The sequence below is a fragment of the Condylura cristata genome, unplaced genomic scaffold, assembly GCF_000260355.1.
Source record: "Condylura cristata isolate star-nosed mole 26May11 unplaced genomic scaffold, ConCri1.0 scaffold00003, whole genome shotgun sequence".
Lineage (NCBI taxonomy): Eukaryota > Metazoa > Chordata > Mammalia > Eulipotyphla > Talpidae > Condylura > Condylura cristata.
In genome coordinates, this window is record NW_004567104.1 from 33,742,741 (window position 1) to 33,765,701 (window position 22,961).

The 22,961-nt window shown below is 34.0% G+C and overlaps 1 protein-coding gene across 3 annotated transcripts in view; it reads right to left on the reverse strand.

Annotated features, from left to right (window-relative positions):
• Positions 1-22,961, reverse strand: part of STXBP5L (syntaxin binding protein 5-like) — a 150,325-nt gene that overhangs the window by 8,939 nt on the left and 118,425 nt on the right. For all 3 annotated transcript variants that reach the window (XM_004675175.2, XM_012734655.1, XM_012734654.1), the window contains exons 22-24: positions 11,593-11,763; positions 9,118-9,357; positions 217-577 (exon numbers count right to left, since the gene is read on the reverse strand). In XM_004675175.2, coding sequence (XP_004675232.1) covers positions 217-577; positions 9,118-9,357; positions 11,593-11,763 — 772 coding nt within the window. The remainder of the gene's footprint in view (positions 1-216; positions 578-9,117; positions 9,358-11,592; positions 11,764-22,961) is intronic.

Below are 22,961 nucleotides of genomic sequence, written 5' to 3' on the forward strand. Positions count from 1 at the left end.
AAAAAAAAATACTTAATTTACAATGCAAATCACTTTTAGCAATAATAAAAGAAAAAACCCAAAGCATCCTCAAGTTGCTGAACAAGAAAACATCACAGTGAACCAAAGATCTTAGGTTGCACTTGATAACTTTTTGCACATTACACATGTACTTGTCAAAATGTACCTTACTGGCACTGTTGGTATTATCAGGTAATTTATAAAGAAGGGAAGTACCTCATTATCATGATGTGCCCATTGGCACAAAAGCATGCCAAGCAGGCGCTGTTACACATGACCACCACATCTGCTTGCAGTATAAAAGATGTCTCGGTGATGTTATGAACATAAAGGCAAGTCTGAGAAGGCAGTGAGAAGACTTTGGCTTGTTTTTCTGAGCAAATTATTGTATACTGATGATCTCCTGCTTCTTGGGATGGAGAGGGGCAGTTCATGACCAGTTTCCGTTTCCAGGATTTTTCATTTTCATCTAGGTTGTTTGGATCCTTCCAAACTTCATATGGCGGTTGCATTAATCCACCAGTTCGGTCCATACAGGAAAAAGTTAGCACAGCTCCTTTCAGTGAGAGGAATGTACCTATAAAAACAATTTTATGTCACTGGCATATGAGACTCTTTGTAAAACAGCTGGTAGTCATCCATAAGAAATACATGTTTTATATTATGATAATTAATAGTCACAATATTAGCATAATAAATGTTAATCAGTAGATATGTGAGCTCATCTAAAGGAGTCTACTGACACCAACCCTCTTACTATATTAATGATAAAATGGAAACCCTGAAACGATGAGACCTATACTGAGTCATAGAGCGAGTCAGGCTGGACTAGAGCTGTTTTTCTGACTCCTAATCCAGTATTCTTTGACTGTACTTTGTAGTTCCCCTTAAAATTATTTTTTAAAAAGCAAATTTAAGAAAACTTACAATTTTTTTTTATTGAAATGACTTCAGCTGAAAATAATTATGCCACTGGATTCCACTTATTTCATAGATTCTATCACTAGAAAGTGTTCTTCTGAAATTGAATATGCAATAAAAATTCTGGGAAATTTCAACATCTAGCATTCACACTAGCATTCTGAGTGTATGAAAAGGAAAACTATCTTTGGCTGTTAGCTGGCTAATTCATCTTTACACAGAAAAGTTTACTCACCTGGATTCTCCAAGGTGGAATGTCCATGCCAGACTGTTACCTCTGGGTGACTTTTACCAGCCTTAGAGGACTATAAAACGTAGGGATCGATTTATCTTTGTACATTTCCAGATTCCCTTCTAAGACTGCCCCATCAGACTTTTCCCCCTTTGTCCTTTGATATCACTCAGGGCACATGAGGGCTTACCCTGGGTTGATAAGCCTCAAACACGTACACGTGTCAGAAACTTGAAAAGGACAGGGTGATGGGTAAAGATGCATACCATTTAGAGACTTACCATTTATAAAGTGAAGTATACTTAAAACTTACCAAATTCAGAATAACAATTTGATGACTTAATATCTTGGTGGTATTAAATCAACTATAAAACTAAGCTTATAAAACTAAAAAGCCCTACAAGGGTAACATGTAGGGATTTAGGCTCTTTGTTCTGAGGGCTGAGATTTAAACGTACAGCTTTCCCACCCTGCAGGAGGAAAAATAATGCCCAGAGCTACGAAGATAATTTGATCAGAATTCATCTACACTTTTATAAAACCACACTCCCATAACTACCTACCATGGGAAGACATTCTAATTATTAATATCCTAGCATCCTCAATTTAGAGGTAGCCTGAGGTTTAAAGGAAAAAAATTCTATCTTTTGGAAACCGCTTTGCTTATATCTGATATGCATGTACTGTCAGCACCAATATAACAGTTGTTCAGCTGTTCTAGCCAAAATAATTGTTTTATTTTCTATTTTATAGTAAAAAAATGCTTTGAATGTATTCTATTTAGTAGGCTTGTACAGGGTTTAACTTTTCCCAACAATGTATTATTAATCTTTGTCTCTCTATAATATTTCTCAACTTACAAAAAGAAAAAACTTCAGCAATCTCCAAATTATAAGCTAGTTGTATTTCAAAAATATACTTACTTGTAAAGGAAACTTATATTTAAGGGCTTATATAGATAATAAGATCCATATATAGTAAATAATTCACCACACAAGTAACTAAGTCTTTTCTGTTAAAAGAGGTCTTGTTGGCTGTAAGCACACCTTACTACAGCTTTCCAAATCACCAACCATCTGCACCACGATCTTTACTCATTCAATCAAGAAATGTTTATTGAGGTCTCACTGTGTGTTCTGGCTCTGATTCAAGTACAGGTGATATAAGAGTCACTAAAGATCCCTGCCTGTATAGAACTTTCTATGTTAGAGAAAGACACTATATATGATACATAAGTAAGATAGTAGATATTAGGGGAAAAAAATAAAGCAGGAAAGGGGATGGAGATAGAAATTCTTTGAAGAAGGTGAAAATTTCAGAGTAGAAGGTGTTAGATTAAGATAAATGCATGTGCCTTTCTTCCCCGAATTCATAGGTGAAGCCCCCATCTGTGTAGATGTGTGTGTGTGTGTGTGTATGTATACACACACACACACACACACACATATATATATATATATATATATATATATACACTTGGTCTTTAGCCCCATTTCTGACAAAGAACTCTTTGCATTTCTTCCTACTGAGGAGAGGCACTTAGATGTCTTTGGTTATGTTAAAGAGGTAATTATGGGCATCACCTGAGGATGAGGACTGGTTGCCAGGGGAACCATCTAGTTTAAAAGATTAAATTTTAGGACCAAATTCCAGAGAGGGGGCGGGGTGATGGGGGCTGGCGATTGAGCTCTATAGCCAATGGTCAGTGAATATGCATATGTAATGACACCTCCTTTAAAACCCCCAAAAGTGGCTTTTGGAGAGCTTCCTGGTCGGTGGGCAGTGGAGGTGCAGGGACCTGGAGAGGACATGGACCCAGAGCCCTTCACATCTCTTCCATCTGGATATTCACCTGTACCCATTTTAATGAGCTGCTAAACTGTGAGTAAACCAGTTTTGTTTTGTTTTGTTTTGGGTTCTGTGCACTGCTGTAGCAAAGAGTGGGAACCTTAGATTTATAACCAAATGGTGAAATGTACTGGTAACAAAAGAGACTTGGTCCAGTTGACCTGGGAGGTGTGTGTGTGTGTGTGTGTGTGTGTGTGTGTGTTTTGTGGGACTGAAACTTTAACCTGTCTGTGGGTTCTGACGCTATGTCCCAGCACACAGTGTAGGAGCAGATTTAACTTGCAGGACATCAGCTGGAGTTGCAGAGAATTGTTTGTTTGGGGGTGGGGGGGAGCCTGTACACATTTGATATTAGAAGTGGGAGTGTGTGAGTTGTGTGAAAATAGAACTATACAGGAGGAAGGACTGGATTTCCCCTACTCAGAGGGAAGATTGTAGGTATTTTCCATTCCAGCACATAAAGTTGCTCTCGGTGGATCAGTATCACTGGGAGCAAATCCTTAGGTTCCACCCAGGACTGGGCTCAATAATCTGTGTTGTAACAAAATGTCCCGGTAATTCTGATTGAGGGTAACATGGATACTCTCCAGGTGCTTCTCCCCGACCCCCCCTCTTAAATTCAGTGATTCAATGCACTTCACATGTCTGTTTGGTTAGAATTTGTTGTCCACAACTACGGAATTAGTGTGAAAAGTTTCCTTAGAAAAGAGATGAGTGCTTTTTTGTTGTTGTTGGGAAGTTTGTGATTCCTGTTTAAATTTCATTAGCTATAGGTGTTTTCAGAATTCTCTTTATGATTCAATCTGGGTAGGTTGATGTTCTAGGAATCTGTTCCTTTTTTGTTTTTCCAGTTTGTTCGTATATAATCATAGCAGTCTCATTTTTTTTATTTGTGTGGTATTGTAATATATTTTATTTCTGACTGAGTATATTGATTTTTTTAACTATATTCTTACTGTGTTTTATAGTGGCTTGTAAGATAACTAATGCATGAATCACAAATGTTTGAAATGTATAGACTTGAAATATTGAAATATTTTAATATAACAAAGTTTCTCTTCAAGGTTGAGATTTGGGTACAACTGTGTTTCATTTAGCTAAATGATTGCCAGAGCAAGCCTGTTAACTGTTAACTAGTTTCATATTCTGTGAATTAATATGTGGTAGCAATTAATCATTTTCAGGTTTGTATGAATTATTTATCAGAGCTGAACTTGAAAGAGGTTGGATGCTAGCAAATATGGGACTTCTGAGTAGGTTTGTAAAAGTCTAGAGGGGAGGTCTAGAGGATATTTCTTTCAATAGGCAAAAGAACACTACTTGGAGATAAACAGTAGTAAAGGGGGAAGGTCATTTTTGAGATGCGTTTGCACTGATTTAAAGTTAAGAACATAAAATATGAAAATAAAAATATATCTAAGTTTATATAATATATCATCTGAACTGGTAAATCACAATATTTTTAGTACATAATATGAGTAAAATTTGTAGAAAATACATGATAAATCCGTTTCCATGAGTCTTTACTTGCTTTACATTTTAATTTTGCTCTACCAGGCTTTAAGTCAAATGAAACTACTACTGCTACCTCCAAACCTTTAATTGACAGTTGGGCTAATAAGACCTTGTAAACAAGGTACTTGCCTTATTAGGTTTAGAAATCTAGCACTTTGCTTGTAGGTTAGTGGTTGACAGTATTGATAATATTTAGTGGAATTAATTTGGTGATAGTTTTTCCCTTCTTCATTTCCCAAGGTTTCATTAGTATAAATTGCGTGGACAGCGTTTCTCATGTTGACTCTCCCTAAATGTATTAATCTGCACTTTGCTTCTTCCTCTTATACGTTAGTCATTTACGGTGTGCCCAGCACCACCACTCTGGAGGCAGATTTCTTATGAAGCTAGTGAAGCTGCACTGCAGGGCCTTCACTACTAGCATTGACTCCAAGGCTTACATGTAACAGTGTGTTCATAGGTTCATCCATTTTTATTAAATCTGTGAAACTAAAGTATTTTAACTAGTGCAAACTTCATTCTTCACTCTAGCTTTTCTCCAGTGAGGTGACATTATACTGGAAAGAAAAATATCCAGGGATCAGACAAGGGGAAATTGAGATGGGCCACATTTAATTTGGGGTTAGTGAGATATATCAATAGGTGGTTCTTTGTCACTACCATGTCTGGGTTATCACTTGCTCTGCAGGTATACAAATGGGTCTCAGGAAAATTCCCATGACCCCGATATTATAGCTCATGAAAGTGCAGGCCGGAGGTCATTTTATACCATTCCAACATTAGCAAGACTTGAAATTTGAAATGTATGGAGCCAAAAGCTTGTCTGTAGAAAATTCTTCCAAAGCTTACAGTTCACACAAGAAACTTGATACAGGTTTTCCTAAATTTAGTAACAACAACGTATACTTTATTTACCAGTGATATATAGGTATAGCAAAATGAGAGACAGGAAGTGAGGAAATGAGACTGACTGGACCTGGGAGCAGGTGCTAGAAAGTAATATTGGAGAGGTAAGACTGACTTTAGATCATTTTTTTAAGTAACAGCTTAAAATATAGAAAATATGGTGCGTGGAAATTAGGTGATGGAAATAATACTCAAGTAACACCCATACAGAGACAGTGATTAGAAAGTGAGAACAGAACTGGGATTTTAAATCTGTAGTTCATTTTTTGGTTCCTACTACTTTGTAAATGAAACATTTAAAAATCTTTCCAAATGAAACATTTAAAAATCTTTCCTTTAGATAAAATCTTATTTTCCCATAAAATCTTTGACAATTTTCTATATATTTTCTTTAAATCCTTTTTTATTTCAAGTACCTCCTTTCTAAGATTCTTTAGTTCTGTGTGCTTAGAAAGCTATTCCAGGGAATATAATAACTAAATAAATCTGGTGAGATTATTATTTTTTTTCATTGAGGTAGCATTGACTTACATTGTGTTGGTGTTTTGGAAGTTAGGAACTCCTCCCTCCCCTCAGTATCACCACCATAGTGCAACCTCTTATGTAATTACCCATGGTGCACAAGTCATTGTTCTCCTTTCCCTCTTTGCCCCAACCCCCCAGACTGTATGCTCAGGGATAGTTTTTAAATTTGTCATTATTTGACTAAAGGGATAGAAGTTTAGATAATATCATTGTACTATTAACGGAAAAGGAAGATGTCAAGCAGAATGTTCATTTGTTGTCCTGTTTTTGCCTTTTTTGTATAATATAAAATCAAAAATTTAAGAACCATTGTTGAGGAATAAAAAAGCATATTGCATACTGTTTTTGTGCTGAAAAAATGTCCACTGATAGGATAGCTTTTCCAACTTCTTCACACAACTAAGGCCCCAGTCTCCCTGCTGACTTTCCTGGTCAGTCACACATCTAGCACCACCCTATCTCCACCTTAGCTGTGCTGTGTTTCAACTGCATAAGCAGCAGGACTGTGCACTCCCACTTCAGATAACTCCTTTCTCAGAGTTCTGCCCAAGTCATCTTCCCATGATGCCACAATATTCTCTATATTCCTTACTGTAATTTTTGGCTTGTTTTTGTTCTTCCCTATAAATACCCAGTACAAGGATCACCGTTGTATTCCCAGTGCCTACTTCAGTAGTGTGGGTATGCTGAATGCTTATTGACTGAAGGGATGAATAAATTTCAAAATGAATTATACTCAACTTTAAGGAATTACTAGACTTGGATGTATTTTCCTAGACCGATTGCTAAAATGCTAGTCACAAAGTCTTGAAAGGAAAAAAAAAATTCATTCAGAACCTGAGTCTGTCATCCACCTCAGCAACAGCAATGAAGGAGGGAAACAACCTCCAATACCAAACCTGTTTTCATGTCTTCTATAGCTGAGAGAGAGGACAGAGTGGTAGAGCTGGTATGGAATGAATACTAAATATTGGAAAGAGGGTAAAAGATGGGAGTCCAGGAGTGAACTATGATGAAGGAAAAGGCAGAATTTTCAATTTCAATTTGAATTTGCATCGGTTACATCTATCATTTCTGACAAAACTACATCTTCCTTTTTTAAAAGCCTGTCATAGCTGTTAGGCATTCCCTTTTTTCATGGTTAACTATAAAAAAACAGATCTGAAACCAGTTTCATAGTTTTCTCTTTAATAAGTATCTCTTCTTTAATTAAACTTTCTTTTTTTAAATTTTAAATATGGGGTTACATTATTTTAAGAGCAATTTTAGATTTACAGAAAACTTAACAGTTTCCATATGCTCCTATTATGCTTTCATCTAGTATTAACATCTTCTATTAGGATGGTACATTTGTTATAGTAGCTGAATTGAGATTGCTATATTAACTAAGGTCTTAAAATAATGAGAAAATAACAACATTGAAACTTGGAGAAGACAGCTTCTTGTTATCTCTTTAAATGAAAAGAAAAACTTTGCAAATGTTTACAAATCAGTTGCCAAAATATTAAATCTATACTTATTTTTTTACCTTGCCATCATTTTGCTAAGAATGACAAGGGACTTTCCAGAAATATTGAGGGATCTGTTAAATTAGTTCCAGAGACCATTACTGTGCTTGTAACACAGAAAACCACATTTACTGGAATATCATCAGAAAATTGTTTACAACTCAGTTGTAAACTTGTGTGTACAGCGGTTTGACTTTTCCTTAAAACTTGCTAGGAGTGCCTGGCACATATTAGGCATTTCATACATATAACAGCTTATTGACTTAAATAGTTGAGTGAATTAACACTTAATAATGCATTATGATCTCACCAATCTGGCCCTTCCTTGGTCTGGTGATGCACATGTGAGGAGGTATGATGAGCCTATTTTATTTCTTTGAATCGCATACAATGCTGTAAACCAGTGTTACCTCAGATAAATTTTAAAACTAATTGTGTATATTCCTTAAAATGAGGAATACAATAAAATATATATTCATTGTGAAATACATGTCTACTATTAGAATACAGTGGGCCTAATATAAGTTTTAAAATACAAGCACTTTTGGGGAATATTGTGTCCTCTCTCCCCGAGTCATATGTTGAGGGTCTAGCCCCCCTACCACAGAACGTGACTGTTTCAGACAGAATTTTTAAAAAGATGATTAAGTTAAAATGAGGCTTTTGGCGTGTGCTCTGATTCAAACTGGTGTCCTTCTAAGAAGCGACGAGAGTGTACCAAGACACACGAGAGATGTGTGCAAGGAGACCACCAGATGAGGGCATGTGAGAGGTTATCAGCCAAGGAGAAAGGCCTTGGGAGAAACCAGGTCTGTTGATACCTTAATGCTGGATGAGTAACCTCCAAAAGTATGAGTAAGAAGCATTCCTTGCTTAAGCCACATACACCACAAAAAACCTTGATACGTTTTTCTGAATTTGCCATGATACCAATGGTAGAGTTAACTCTTACACCTATAATAAGTAGTAATCCACCTATATGAATTTAGTGCACCAGAAGCAAAGAAAACATAACTACATAAATTGCAGTACTATAATGTTAAAATAAAGTTCCTTTTCCTACATATTAATAGATTTTTAAAATGTTTTACATATAGTTTTACCATATAGAGGAAAGAGAGCCAGGAGTTATTGATAAGAAATTTTAAAATGCAACATATACTTTAGCAGTGATATTCCTAACTTAGGTGAAAATTCTTTAGTACTAGGATAAAAGAGGAGGAAATTTTGTGGCAGGTCTTTTAAAATAAGATGGGAAGAGGATCAAAGACTTCAGAAAGCTACTTCAAGTAAGACCACTTGTTTAATCATTCTGAGTTCCCCAAAGATGATGTATAAACACTCAGAGGCTCTGATCCAGCATGCAACGTTGAAGAAATGCTTCAATTTATTTAAAAAAATTAGCTTTTGCATTAAGGTTTCCCTCAGTGCTTTACACACACTTATTTTGCAATGTAGTATTTAGGTTGGAAGGTCTATAGTTACACAGAAATGATTGTTTTATCCTGAAGGAAATGTAAGTTGTAACATAGCGAATGATTTGGTAATTTCTCAGTAGTTCTAAACACAGTATTTACAATCTTTATCCCAAATGTTTATAGACCTTGCAAATTTTTTTGTCTAAATTTGAAAAAGTAGCAATGAGGGAAGAAAAACTCTTACCGCTTGGCAATACCATGACTGGCTCTGTAAATCTCTGTTCATCTGCTGAAGGTAGATTGAGGGAGAGGATTAACACCATTCCCAGACTAGTTCCAACAAACAAACACGGGGAGATGGTGGGATCATTTTTTCGAGAAAAGGACTCCATGAAGTATAGTGCTGTAATTGCTTCTTTAGAATCTTTGTCAATACTGGAGATGCTGGAACTTCTAGAACGATTGTAGGAATTTTCTCGGCTTTCTACGGAAATTTACAAAACAGAAATGACTCGTTAGTGTGTTTCCAGAAAAAGTAGTCAGATTTAACATATGAAAACTAAAATTATGAGGGGGAAGTTGTATTTGATTCTTAACTGATGTGGAAAGCAGCTGATCCAATTACCAGCTTATTTTGAAGGTGGAAAGACTGCACTCCAAAAGTATAAATCATAAATTTGGGCAAAGATGGACCAGAACTTGAGTTTCCAGAGTTTCAGTTCATCTTTTTTTTTCTCTCTACATTATTTCACAAGTTAAATGGAAATCTCTAATCTGAAAAAAAATTTTTTTACTAAGTAGTTAAGGTTATAATTTCTGGTACTAAATTATGCTTCCCTCTCATCTCTCTATTGTTAGAAGTTTTTCAGTGATTTCTTGGCATTTCCCACTTACAACACTGTGTCACAAATGTTTTGTGGCAAATGCATTTTCCTAACATGATTTTTGGTTTAACTATATCTGGACTAATTATAATTGTAAAAATTGAACTATTTACCAAGGCTCAAGAGCAAGTGTTACCTTCCTGAATTAGTTCAAGCTGCCTACTTTTAATTCAAATCCAGTCCAAATAAGGAGTTGTACAGGATGCCATCCCAGTAGTAATGGTAATCTTGTCAGAGGGTTTCAGCCCCCTTAGAGGAAACAGGGTAGTGTTAAGTTCTCCTGCCCATAAACACTTGCACAGGTGTATACTCCAGCAAGCATAAACTCACCACCTCAGTTAAACAATATTAAGGAAGTTGTTTTCTTAAAATCAACCACTCTAGAGCATAAGTTCCTCATTCTTTACTCTGCTTTTCCTCTTGATAAGTACAAGTGTGACTCAATTATTTTATTTTTTAAAGATTTATTTATTCATACAGAACTGGGGTACAGGCCAGAGATGTGGAGGGTGAGAGGATTCACCAGAGACAGAGCGGGGAGCAGAACAGGCAGATCGAGGAAGTACACTGCTGAGGGGAGCAGCGGGCGGGTCAGGAGAGGTCTGCCACACCATGTGGATCTCCTCCGGGGCAGGCGGGAATCGAACTCATGCTGAAGTGGCTTAAGCTTCTTAGTGCTGTGCTTTAACCCACTGCACCACCAGGGAGGGCCTCAATTATTTTTATGAAGCGACTAAGTTTCTCAAATGATTCTTTCTCTAGAAAATGAAATACAGTATTCTTCAGATCCCCCTTTCTACAAACCCTTAGCACAGTTGTAAAAGCACTTGTCATAGAATTTAGAGATGGCAGGGAGCTTGGCTATAATCTACATATTTTATAGATCTGGTGACATATATTAATAGAATTAAAATAGTTTTCTAGAATTCAGGGCAGGTTAGAGGGAGAAGTATTCAAAACTCAAAATTGCCAACTCTCAATCTAGTGATTGAGTTCTACTTCTTTTAACCTTTACATTTTTTTAAAACATTCTTAGCTATTAATTTACCCAATGTTTCTATTTATGGTTTATCAACATTCAAAGTGACTCAAACACCTCAGAGATCACACTGTATGTCAATGAATTAGATATAGTATATCATAATATTAAAGAAACAAAGGCAAAAACAAGTTTAATAAAACATTTTCTGAAGAATAATTTAGATAATTACTTTTTTGAAGCTTATTTGAGGATTGGTAATAGCATGGGCCCTATAGCAAACCTTTCTAAGATTATGTCTTCCTGTTTCTCACCCCAGAGTTCTTTATCAGCAAAGCAGTAGCAGCAAAATTACAAGATTTTCTCCTAAAAATTGCTCACCATCCACCTCTTGTGCTTACCTCCCTGTACCCATACTTATTCCTAAATAAGCAAACCTTTTCAAAAGCATGGAGATGAAGGTTATGAACTTTATAACTTACATATTTTCTTTTCCTTGGTCACTCTCACTTGACAGGAAATAGTTGCAAGACATTAAACAACTGGACAGATGGACACATTAATGGGTTTACCACTGAGATGGAAAGAAACTCAATTGTGATTGGGAAGGTAGAGAACAGCTTAAGGCATAGGTAGGTCTCCCTTTCTAGAGAGGAAGTGGGACCCTACCAATAAGAACATTTAGATCTAAGAGATGAAGAAAGTAGTGTGATGATGAATGAAATTTGAGTAATGGCAACAGGCCTTCAGTTACTCATTACCTAGAGTAGCTGTATTTTTTACATATAAGCTCTTTTCCTGTTACCCTGCTCGTCACGTTTTAATTGCATCCACAAAAATGGTATTTTTAACCTACCTTCCGTTGTAACTGGGAGTGAAATTTCCATGCAAGCCGCTGACTGTGCTTTTCGAAAGGGTGGTCTTCCAGGACCCCAGCGATTTACCTTTGAAACATCAGCACTAGAAAGACGTTTCCCAGAACTGCAACTCTGAGAAGTTGGACTTGTACAGTGTCCATTTACATGATCTGTACCAAGAGGAGGAAAGCAGCATAAATATCATAATTGAATCTTACTATAAATGAATCCATGAATGTAGAATAAAGGAAGAAAATTAATCATTTCTCAAACCAAACCAAAGGAAGATATCCAAGTTCTTGCTATTTTAAGACTTAGCCACAATTTTAGTAGTTAACCAAAATTTTATAAACTACTAAGATTTATTTTTTAAATTTGACTTAAGTTTATATTCTATCACTTGAGTGGTATTAAACTTTCTTTTGCATAACTTAACTGCATCTATTTATTTCCAAGGTTTAGGAGTACTTCAAGTGCACCGTTTAAAATGCAGAATGAAAAGTATCTTTATGTACAGTTAAAAGTGATTTTTAAGATTATTAACTCTGCAGCTAGACTACCTGAGCACAAATCCCAGTTCTACCATTTATTATTTGTACAAATTACTGAAGTGTTAATGCTTAGTTTCCTCCTCTGTAAATTTTCTACTTAATGGAATATTTTGTGATAAAAGGTGCTGGTTACATAGTAAACTCTAGATCAAAATTATTGCCAGACCTATTTCTGAGTATTAAAACAACATATGTCTGAGACACAAGCTCTAAAACATTTTAGTTTAAATTTACTATGTTATAACTTAAACACTTAAGGTATATTTCAGTGTCATTATTTTCTGAATGCTAACAAGTCATCTCACAGTTCTGCAGTATTTAGAATTTTGAAATGTGCTTCTTTAGTGACTCAAAAGATAATAGCATTAAATGGAGAAGAATCATGTTTAGTGTCCATGTCGGACATGGGGAACTGGCACCCAGGGTCCACGCCTTTGTAGCCTTTCTGTATTGTAGAGTTTGAAAACTTGGACATTTCCTGGATTCCCTTGCAACTAGTACAAGGATGAGAATTAAGTTTCAGCAATAGTAGTGTTTTACTAATTTTTAAAAGATGAAAGCTAACATTTATTTAATATTTAAGTGCCAGGCATTTTATATGCATTACTAATTTGTTCACAACAACCTAAAGCAGGTGCTTTATTAGCCCGATTTTACATACAAGGAAATTCAAGTTCAAAAAACACGACCTCCAGCGTTATCTAGTGTTACATAAATAGTGTTCATGGAAACTGAACTTGAATCCAGATTGTTTCATTTACTGTGTATAAGCTTAAAAACTGGGCCACAAGGTCAGTTAGAATATTTGGGAAGGGTAGTGAATTAGAAGATATGCTTAGGATTTAGGAGTGGCTTACATAATTCATGCACATTAAGACCCAAATCTTTGGGGCCTCTGTGGTGGCATAGGGATGAAGTCTCAGCACTACTACCTCAAGTTCTAAATTCAATCCCCAGCCAGGAGCTAACCCACATATGGTGGCGCAGACCTCTCCTGTCTCGCCTGCTGCTCCCCTCAGCAGTGTATTTCAGTACATCTAACTCTTCTGCTCCCCACTCTCTCTGGTGAATCCTCTCACCCAACCCCCACCCCATCTCTGGCTTGCATCTCAATTCTAAGCAAAAATTGTTAAAAAAAAAAAATAAAAAAGGAATAAAAAATTTAAAAAGAGACCCGAACCTTTGGAGGTCAATCATCTTTCATGCAAACATTGATCTCAGATTTCCCATATAGAAAAAGATCCTATAATGAGTTAGCCATGAGAAAACTGAAGAGGTCTACACCTCCTTTACTATCAAATCTAGCCTTTAATTATGAAGAATATGAAGGTCTGGTGAGTTAGAAAATGGCAACAGTTTGGGGGGGTAAAGTTGCAAAAATATACCTCTTAGGAAAATTGTCCCTGTAACAGATCTGATGCCCTGTCCAGGGTGCTTGGATTGCCCAGGGAAATACCAGATGCACTGCGGTCCTGATCACACTCAGACTAGAGCGTATGGCAGAGCTCCAAGAAAGGAAAATTTGTTTACTTGGAACTCTTGGACTTGCCAAGTCAAAATTCCTGCTAAGCTATTTCTTTTGGAGGCTGTCTCATATGACTATTATTGAATTTCAGTTCACAACAGGATACAATGAATTATTATTTTACATACTGATTTACCCCCACCCCTTGTTGTAGTGGCAAAATTTCCTTACATTTGAATCAAGGTCAATCAGATATTACTGTACCTGATATTACTGTATCTGGACAGCTCAGAGTATTTGGCTACATCCTTCTGTTTTTAATAGAGCTGATTAACTTAACAAATTTTGTAGTTGGTTTTTAAAATATGTGGAAGTAAATTAACATTTTAAACTTTTCTTGCAACACTAAAATTAAAAAAAGATATGAGTTGATATAAAGTATATTAAAAGATATTTAATTGTAACCCAGACACAGTCCTTCTAGCTATTCATGTTAAAGAAATAATGCTAAATACAAAAGAAAAACGAATATTCGTGGATTATACATACGAATTGGAAACCAGCTAGTCTTAACAATTAAGTATATGAAAGGTACATTGTGGTATTTATCTCCTAATAGAGTACTATAACTTTCAAAAAATGTTTCTAAAAAGCTTCTTGAAACTTGTAAATATGTCTCTGATGTGGTTTTGTTAGCTTTTACCACATAAAAAAAACTTCCAAAAGCATTCTTCTTTACATGACCTGGTTCTCTTGTACCTTTAAACTGAGATTTAATTAAGTTTATTTAAAGTAAATTGCAATAGTGACTTACTGAAAAATGGTTTCTTGAAATTCAGTGAATTATTTTAAAAAAGATATTTGCCAAAGTTTTATAGAAGAATCAAATGGAAATTTAATTTAGTACTTGGCAAGTTAGTTTTATTAACTAAACTTGAATAGACTTTTGAAGTCCTAGAAAGCAAAATTAGTATTATTCCTATGTCATGAGGGTGATTATATGGTAAAATAAATGTTGAACATAATACTAAGTCAAAATAGTAGTGGATTTTGAAAACCATGAGAAATTAAATTAAGACTATGCATTTAACCATAGTAAATAAAACTATATCAAATATAGCCAGTATCAAGCAATGCCGAAGATATAGCTATGTACAGCACTAAGCTGAAATAGTCTGCATAGCTACGGGATAGCTGAAGTTGCAAATAATGATTACAATACAGTTACAGTAATGGGTAGCTGACATATAGAATATAACTTAAACCCAGTTTTTATCTTACCTCTTCTAATGTATAGTGAGCAACCACATGTTATTAAAACACAAACTGAATATGATTGAAACAATATTAAATGACTGAGGATGGAGGGGTAGAATAGGATGCATCTGGTGACTTTTAAGGGTGTTTATTAAAGAATAAATACATACCAATAACATTAAAATAGGAAAAATATGTATGTGTGTATATATACACACACACATTTATACACATATATATTTGCTTTAGCTTTCCTGAATGATTGTCAGCCAAGGGATATATCACACACATCTCCTTTTTCATGTTTCACAGAGCTGAGATAAAATACCCATATATTATGGTCAAAAAGAAAAGGCAATCTGAGAGGTAATATACTATATAGTTCCAACTATTTGACATTGGAAAAGGCAAAATGTGGGAATAATAAAAATATAGGGGTTGCTAGGATTAAGGTGGAGTGAAGAATAAGGTGACAAAGGATTTTTTAGTGCAGTAAAACTGTTCTGTATTGTAATGTATTAAACTACAATGGTGGACACGTGTCAAAACACCAAACATGAGTCCTATAAACTATGACTGTGGGTGATAAAGATGCATTAATATAGGTTCATCAATTATAACAAATATGGTACTCTGCTGGAGAATGTTAAAAGTGGGGGATACTGAAAGTGTGGGGCCGTAGGGAATACAGCTCTGTATTTCCCACTCAATTCTGCTATAAACCTAAATTTGCTCTAAAACATTAAAAAAAATGTATACATATCCCGCATGTTCTTCACCCACATTCCCCACCAGACACAACTAATAATTCAAAAATTCATCAGATTTTATCAGTTTTAGATAGACTGACTTATTTTGTGTGTATGAACCTACAGATCTGTGTAACTGTCATGTAGGTATGAGTTACTACACTGCAATTAAGATTTGGAACTGTTACATGACAAGTATCTCCAGTATTGCCCCCTTCAACCACACTACACCTGTCCTTTCTCTCATTTTGACAAACATCTCTATAATTCTGTTATTTCATTTCAAGGTAGTAATATAAATGGATTAATTTCTAAGTCAACTATTTTTTTTCCCCCACTCACCACAACTCTCTAAGATCAATACAAGTTATATTTATCAATATGGTCAGGCATTAGTTACTGATGAGGAAAAGTCACACTTTTGAGAAATGCACTGTCAGGTGATTTTTGTCATTGATTGAATGTCACAGTGTAATTAATTACATGGACCTAGATGGTATAGCTTGCTACATATGGAGACTATTAGCCTGTTAATGATAGGCCATTGTATATGTGGCCTATCATTGGCTGAAATGCCACTAATCATACATAAATGTAGTTTTTTTACACTAAATAGTTTGCTGTGGTATGATGTGCAGTTTATTTAACCATTCACCTGTTGAAGGATATTTGGTTTATTTCTGACTTTTGGCTATTAAAATTAAACCTGCCATGAACTCTTTATACATATTTTTGAATGCAGATCAGGTTTCATTCTTCAGAATAAGTAATAGTTTGCATATTCACCACAAGAGTAAGAATTCCAGTTGACCTGTATTATCCTATCATCATGTAATTGTGCCAATAATTTTAACGTTAGCTATTTTAGTGCATATTTAGTAGTATGAAGAGCACAATCCTGGCCTATTTGACTTCAAGAATATGGTCATCTAATCTGTACCTAGCACCTGTATAATAAAAATATTCTTATCTTTCCCATATCCATTTTTTTCTTTATATCTTTTTGCTTCTGTAAATATTAAATGTGACTGAGCAGATATGAGCTCTGATGGCAGAAAGGAGATCTTGCAGATACAAAGACTGATATGAAAATACAGATTTGATAACAGACTAATTAGAAACAAGACTGTCTTGCTCTAAGAGTTGCAAGTATACCAAAGGAAAACTTGAGAACTGAATACATACTGTACACTGTTTGGGGCAATGACACTCATGTAAATCTAAAGAATGATGATATGTTGGGGCCATAAGGACTCATCTAAGGTTACTCATTTTGTAGTTGAGAAACTGAGGGTTGGTGAAGTTTTGAAATTGGAAAGTGTGAATTTTCCAACTTAAAGTTTCAATATTTCAGCTATTCTTGTTTTGGCATTTCCACATGAATTGAAGGAAGTGCTTCCATTCTGTATAAAAAGGGCATTGGTATTTTGGTAGGGACTGCACTGAATTTATTAGGTTGTTTTGAGTCATACTGCTATTTAAACACTATTATGCCTTTCAATCCATGACCATATGAAAAAACCCATAAACTTCATTCACATTGATCATCTTTAATTTCTCTTAATGTTTCGTATTGACTGTGTACAATATTATACCTCCTTGTTTAAATTTACTCCTAGGTATTCTTTCAGACACTTGTAAATAACACATTTTACAAAATTTTCATTGGTATATAGAAACACAAGTAGTTTCTGCAGGTTTATCATATACCCTTTGTTGAATTAATTAGCTTTGGTGTTCTTTGGGATTATGTGTGTATGTATGTGTATATATGTGTGTGTGTGTGTGTGTATGTGTCTATACACTATATAAAGGCACTATATATACACACTCACTATAAATACATATACATATATAAAAATATATATATAGTCATGTCATCTGTTACTAGTAACAGTTTTAATTTTTTCCAATAAGGGTGTCTTTTTTGGTCAAATTTCTCTGGATAGAACTTCCACTACATCCTTGTTCTGTTCTAAATCTTAAGGAAGAAAGTTCTCTCTTTCACTGTTGATTAGGATGATTTTTATTTTTCATGAATACCTTTATCAGGTCAAAGAAGTTCCTTCTCATCCTAGTTTTCTGAGTGCTTTTTTTTTCATGAAAAAGCATTTACTTTTGTTGCATGCTTTTCAATATCAGCTAAGTTTTTTTTCATTTTATTAATGTGGTTTTTATAGTTCATTTTATGTTGATCCATCACTACTTTTCTGGGATAAATTCTAGGTATTGCTATGTGATCCTTTTAATATGTTGAATTTTGTTTGATAGTATTTTATTGAGAATTTTTTCATGTACATGAGGTATGTTGGGTCCTAATTTTCTTGTGGTATTCTTTGCTTAGCTTCAAAATAGGGTAATGCTTATGTCATAAAATGGATTAGGAAATGTTACGACCACTATTTTTTTAAGAGTTTGAAATGGTCTAGATTTCTTCTTTAGATATTTTGTCAGCAGGTTTTTGAGTACTGCCTCAATGCCTTTTTAATTTTTTTAATAGTTATTTTCTATTTTTCCCTTTGTTTGAGTCAGTTTTGATCTAAGACTGTCTATTGAATCCATATTATATAATGGTGGCATATAATTTTCTTCGTATTTTCTTATCTTTTTCTGTAAGGTTGACAGTAATGTCCCACTTTTATTTGTGTGTGTGTGTTCTCTCCTGTTTTCTTAGTCTAGATGGGGGTTGTCAATTTGCTGAATAACTTTTGCTTTTTGTTTTTCTAGTCTAATTTTACTTTCTCTATCTTACTTCTGCCTGCCTTGCATTTAACTTGCTTAAATTCAGTGTGGAGTAGATTTAGAGTGTTGCGCTGAGATCCTCTTTTTTAATGAAGGCATTTACGATGCTGATAGCTGTTCTTTATGGTTTTGTCTTTGGTACAATCTGTATATTTAATTTTGATTGCAAGGCAATCAATTTTTTGAAACTACAGGTGGAATCAATTTCTTAATTTCTCTTGCTTTTGTTTGCAGTTTGTATGTAAAATGGCTATGGATTTTTGTGTTGATTTTATAAAAACCACTTTGTTGTATTATAGTTCTTAATAGTTTTTGGAGTCTTACTATTTTTGTGATTTTAGAAATATATAAAAATCTTTAGTTTTGAATTTTCTTTCCTGTGTTTGATAGCTCTTGTCAAAAACTAGTGCTAAGGTAAACAAAATCTTTGTCTTGTTTTCAATACTAAGGGGAAAGTTTTCAGGCTTTTTTTTTTTTTTGGTATTATATTATTATATATTGGCTGCTAGTTTGTAATATTTGGGCTTGATTATAGTGAAGTAGGTTTCTTTATACCCATCTAAAACTTTTTAGGAGTTTTATACCATAAGTGTATGTTCAATCTTAACAAATGTTTTCTCTGTACCTACTGTTATTAGAACTTTCTTTGCTCTTATTGATACATTGCATTAAATTATTTACATATAGTGAGCCATTCTTGTATCCATGGGATATATCCTGGCATATAAAAATTGTGATAAACAGTTTATTTTATTGTTGAATTCAATCAGGGATATTGGTATATAATTTTATTGTTTTGCTTGGCTTTGGTAATTTTCTTTTTAGTTTTAGGTTCATGAACTAAAATATGTCATATACTAAAGAATGTTTCATGTGCACATAAGTATCTATGTCCTATGTTTGTTGTATGGATACTCTATATATGTCAGTTAAGGCAAGCTGATTCAGAGTATATTGAAATTTTCTGTTACCTTTTTGATCTACAGTCTAGATTTTCTATCCACTATAGAAAGTAGACTATTGAATTCTCCAATTATCTGTCTAATTTTCCTTTCAATTTGATCAATGTTTTCTTCATATGTTTTGAGCTCTGGTATTAGCTGCATAATTGCTTACAATTTGTACTCATCTCAACAAATCAAAACTCTTGTCAAGATAGAATGTCCTTTGCTTCTTGTAATAGCTTCTGAGTTAGTGTTCTTTGCCTTGTATTCTATCCTTTCACTTCTGTCTTCTGGACTACCTTTAATATTTAGTATTTGTCCTATTGTTTCTATAGTTCTTCATATGTTTTATTTGGCTTATTAAAACTTAAGTTTCATTGTGGGTATATATTGCAGCACTATAAATATAAGCACTTTTCTAATTTATAGTAGTTAGCTTGAATTCTATTTTGATATTCACTTCATATTTAGTAAATATGAACATGTTTATTTTTTATGTTATATAGGATGCTACTTTTGCTGGTAGTTGTCTTTTATACTCAACTACTAAATTTCAATCCACTTTGCTTTAGGTGTTTCTGTTGTAGGATTTTGTTTTGTGATATATTGAAAGTCTTGTAAAAAGTAAATGATATCACCTGTAACTATTAAAATGATAAACATTTAGTATTTTTATTTAATTATCTGGGAAACAATTGGCATGCTACCTCCTCCCCCTTTAGTTAATGTGAAACAATTTTCCATAACAAACTGAGAAGCTTTGGTTAGGAACAGAATGAATTAGACACTCTCACCCCCCCACAAAACAGGCAGACAAAATAAAAATTTCAAAGAACTGCTGTTTTAAAAATAAAACACTGAACACTTATTTTAGAATAAAACACATAAATGATTTTTGTGTGATGTTTTTGGTGTCTCTTCAGAGCACCTCTGCTCTTTTTTAAAACTGTTATTTTTGTTAAGCTTTGAATACTTTATATAATCTGGACACTACTTTGGTTGGATTTATGATGTACAAATATATTTCTTTGAGTTAGGATGTCTTTTTGTCTTAATTTCTATCACTTGCAGAAGCTTTTTACTTTGATATAATTTCATTTGTTTTTACTTTTGTTTCCCTTGCCATTAAGTGTCAAATCCCCAAAGATTGTTTTACATCTGTTTTTATACCTATATTTTATGGTTTGGGGCCATGTGGACAATATTTATTTATAGGTTTTGTATATGGCATTGTGAACTCATTTCTTATTTCTTTATTTTCTTATGTTGCTATCCAGTTTTCCCAATATCATTTAGCAATGTTGTTTGCTCTGGGCTCATTTGTCATAAACTAGGTACCCATACAAGTGTGGGTTTATTTCTGGACTCTCAGTTCTGTCCTATTTTACTCCACATGTATTTTTGTCTCAATGCTATTATACTTTCTGGTTTAAATTAACTTTTGTTTGGCCTTTATTTATTTATTTTTTAAAGATGGTTTTGGTGCAGTTGGAATTTGGTAGGGGTTACATCTGTATATTGCTTTAGTTGCTATAACCATTTTAGTGATGTTCATTCTCTCAGTACATGAATATGAAATATCTTACAACTTTATTGTATTTTCCTCTGTCTTTCAGTGATCTCTTATGGTTTTCAGTGTATTGGCCATTTATTCCAAGGTATTTTTTCTACTTAAAGTGATTGTAAATGGGAAGCTTTTCTAATTTATCTTTTTGCTAGTTTGTTATTTGCATATAGAAGTAGAGTAGATCTTACATATTTTTGTAGCCTGCCATGTTACTGTTTTCACTTATTTCTGATAGCTCTTTACTGGAATCTTAGGAACTTTCAAGGCTTATTATTACTCATTGTCATACAGCAATAGTTTCACTTCTGTCCCCAAATGGATGCCTTCCTTTTTTATTCTAATTGCTGGACTTCAGCACTATATTGAATAATAGTGAGAGAATATCCTTGTGGTATTCCTGATCTTAGAGGAAAACCTTTCCATTTTTTACCATGAGTTTGGCTAATATGGCCTTTACATGTTGAGTTTGTTACTTCTATACCCATTTTAGGAGTCTTATAAGATTGTTGAACTCTTTGTTCACACAAATGGGCATATTTTTGTTCTGTTGATGTGATTGATCATGTTTATCAATTTTGTTTATATTGAACTGCATCTCTAGAGGGAGTTCCATTTGATCTGAGTGTGATGCTTTTAATGTATTGTTGAATTTACTTTGCTAATGTTAAGATTTTTGCAACAACATTTATCAAAGACAGCATGCTTTAGTTTTCTTTCCTTTTTTGATGACATCCTTGTCTGACTTTATTATTAGAGTAATGCTGGTCTCATAAAATGTTTAGAAGCTTTCCTTTTGGCTTGATTTTTCACTTCTTAAAAAACATAAGCATGAGTTCTTCTTGGAACATGTGATAGAATCCATTGGTGAAGGTCCTGGGCTTTTGTTTTCTGGGTAGATTTTTGATTGTTGTTCCAAATGTCTTACTTAAGATCAATCAGTCTGTTCAGATTTCTATTTCTTCCTGGTTTAATCTGAGTTATTGTATGTTTCTAAGAGTATATCCATTTCTTTTAGATTATCCCATTTTTTTTTGGCATATACATATTCTTGGTACTTTATTTCTATAGTAGCTGTTGGAATTTCTCCTTTTCTCAGATTTTAATTGTATAATTGTATTTTGTCTTCTGTGAGTCTGGCTAAATATTTGTATTTTTTTCATCTCTTGGTTTCATTGGTATTTTGAGTTGTCCTTTGAATAATACATTTATTTCTACTCCAATATCCCATCTTCTACTGATAAGTTTTTTTTTTCTAGGCCTTTTAAATGTAAGCTTAGTTTTTTAAAAAATATATTGATTCTGTATCTTGCTCTTGTAAGCCTGTAGTGCTGTAAATCTGCACTCATACTGTTGCTGCACTCCATAAACTGATAAGCCATGTCTATAATTTTTGTTTCCAGGTATTTACAATTTCATGGTCCCTTTGCTTGTTAGCCCAATCATTGTTCAAAAACATGTTTAATATTGACATATTTATGTTTTCCCTCTTTATTCTTTTGGTGATTTTTAACTTTATATCTCTTGAGTCTTCAAAGTGTTATTCAGATTTGTTTTCTAACATATGGTCTTAGCGAGCACTTCAACAAAATATGTATTCTGTTGATTCTTTAGACTTCTATTAAGTTCATTTAACCTAATTTGTCACTTAAGACTGTTCCCTTGCTGATTTTCTCTCTGATCTACATATTGCTGTGGGGTTTTAAGGTTCACTGTTACTATTATGGTGCCATCATAGCTCCTTTTAGGTGCTAATATTTGTCATATATTTTTGTATTCAAATGTTGGGTTCACATGTATTCAGTTATGTTTTCCTGCTGTATTCAGCCTTGTATATCTTTATCTCTTGTTACCTTTCTTGGGTGAAAGTCTATTTAGAAGATGAAAGCATAGCAGTACTTTTTTTAGTTTCCATTGTCTTGAAGAACCATGTTCCATCCCTGTTCTTTAATTCATTAGTTTTTTGTTTGTTTTATAAGTAGCATATAGTTTTTGTTTTTTCAATCCATTCACTCACTCTGTGCTTTTGACTGAGTTCTGTCCAGTTACACCTGGGTGATTTATTGATACTTGAGGGCTTACTACTACCATTTTGT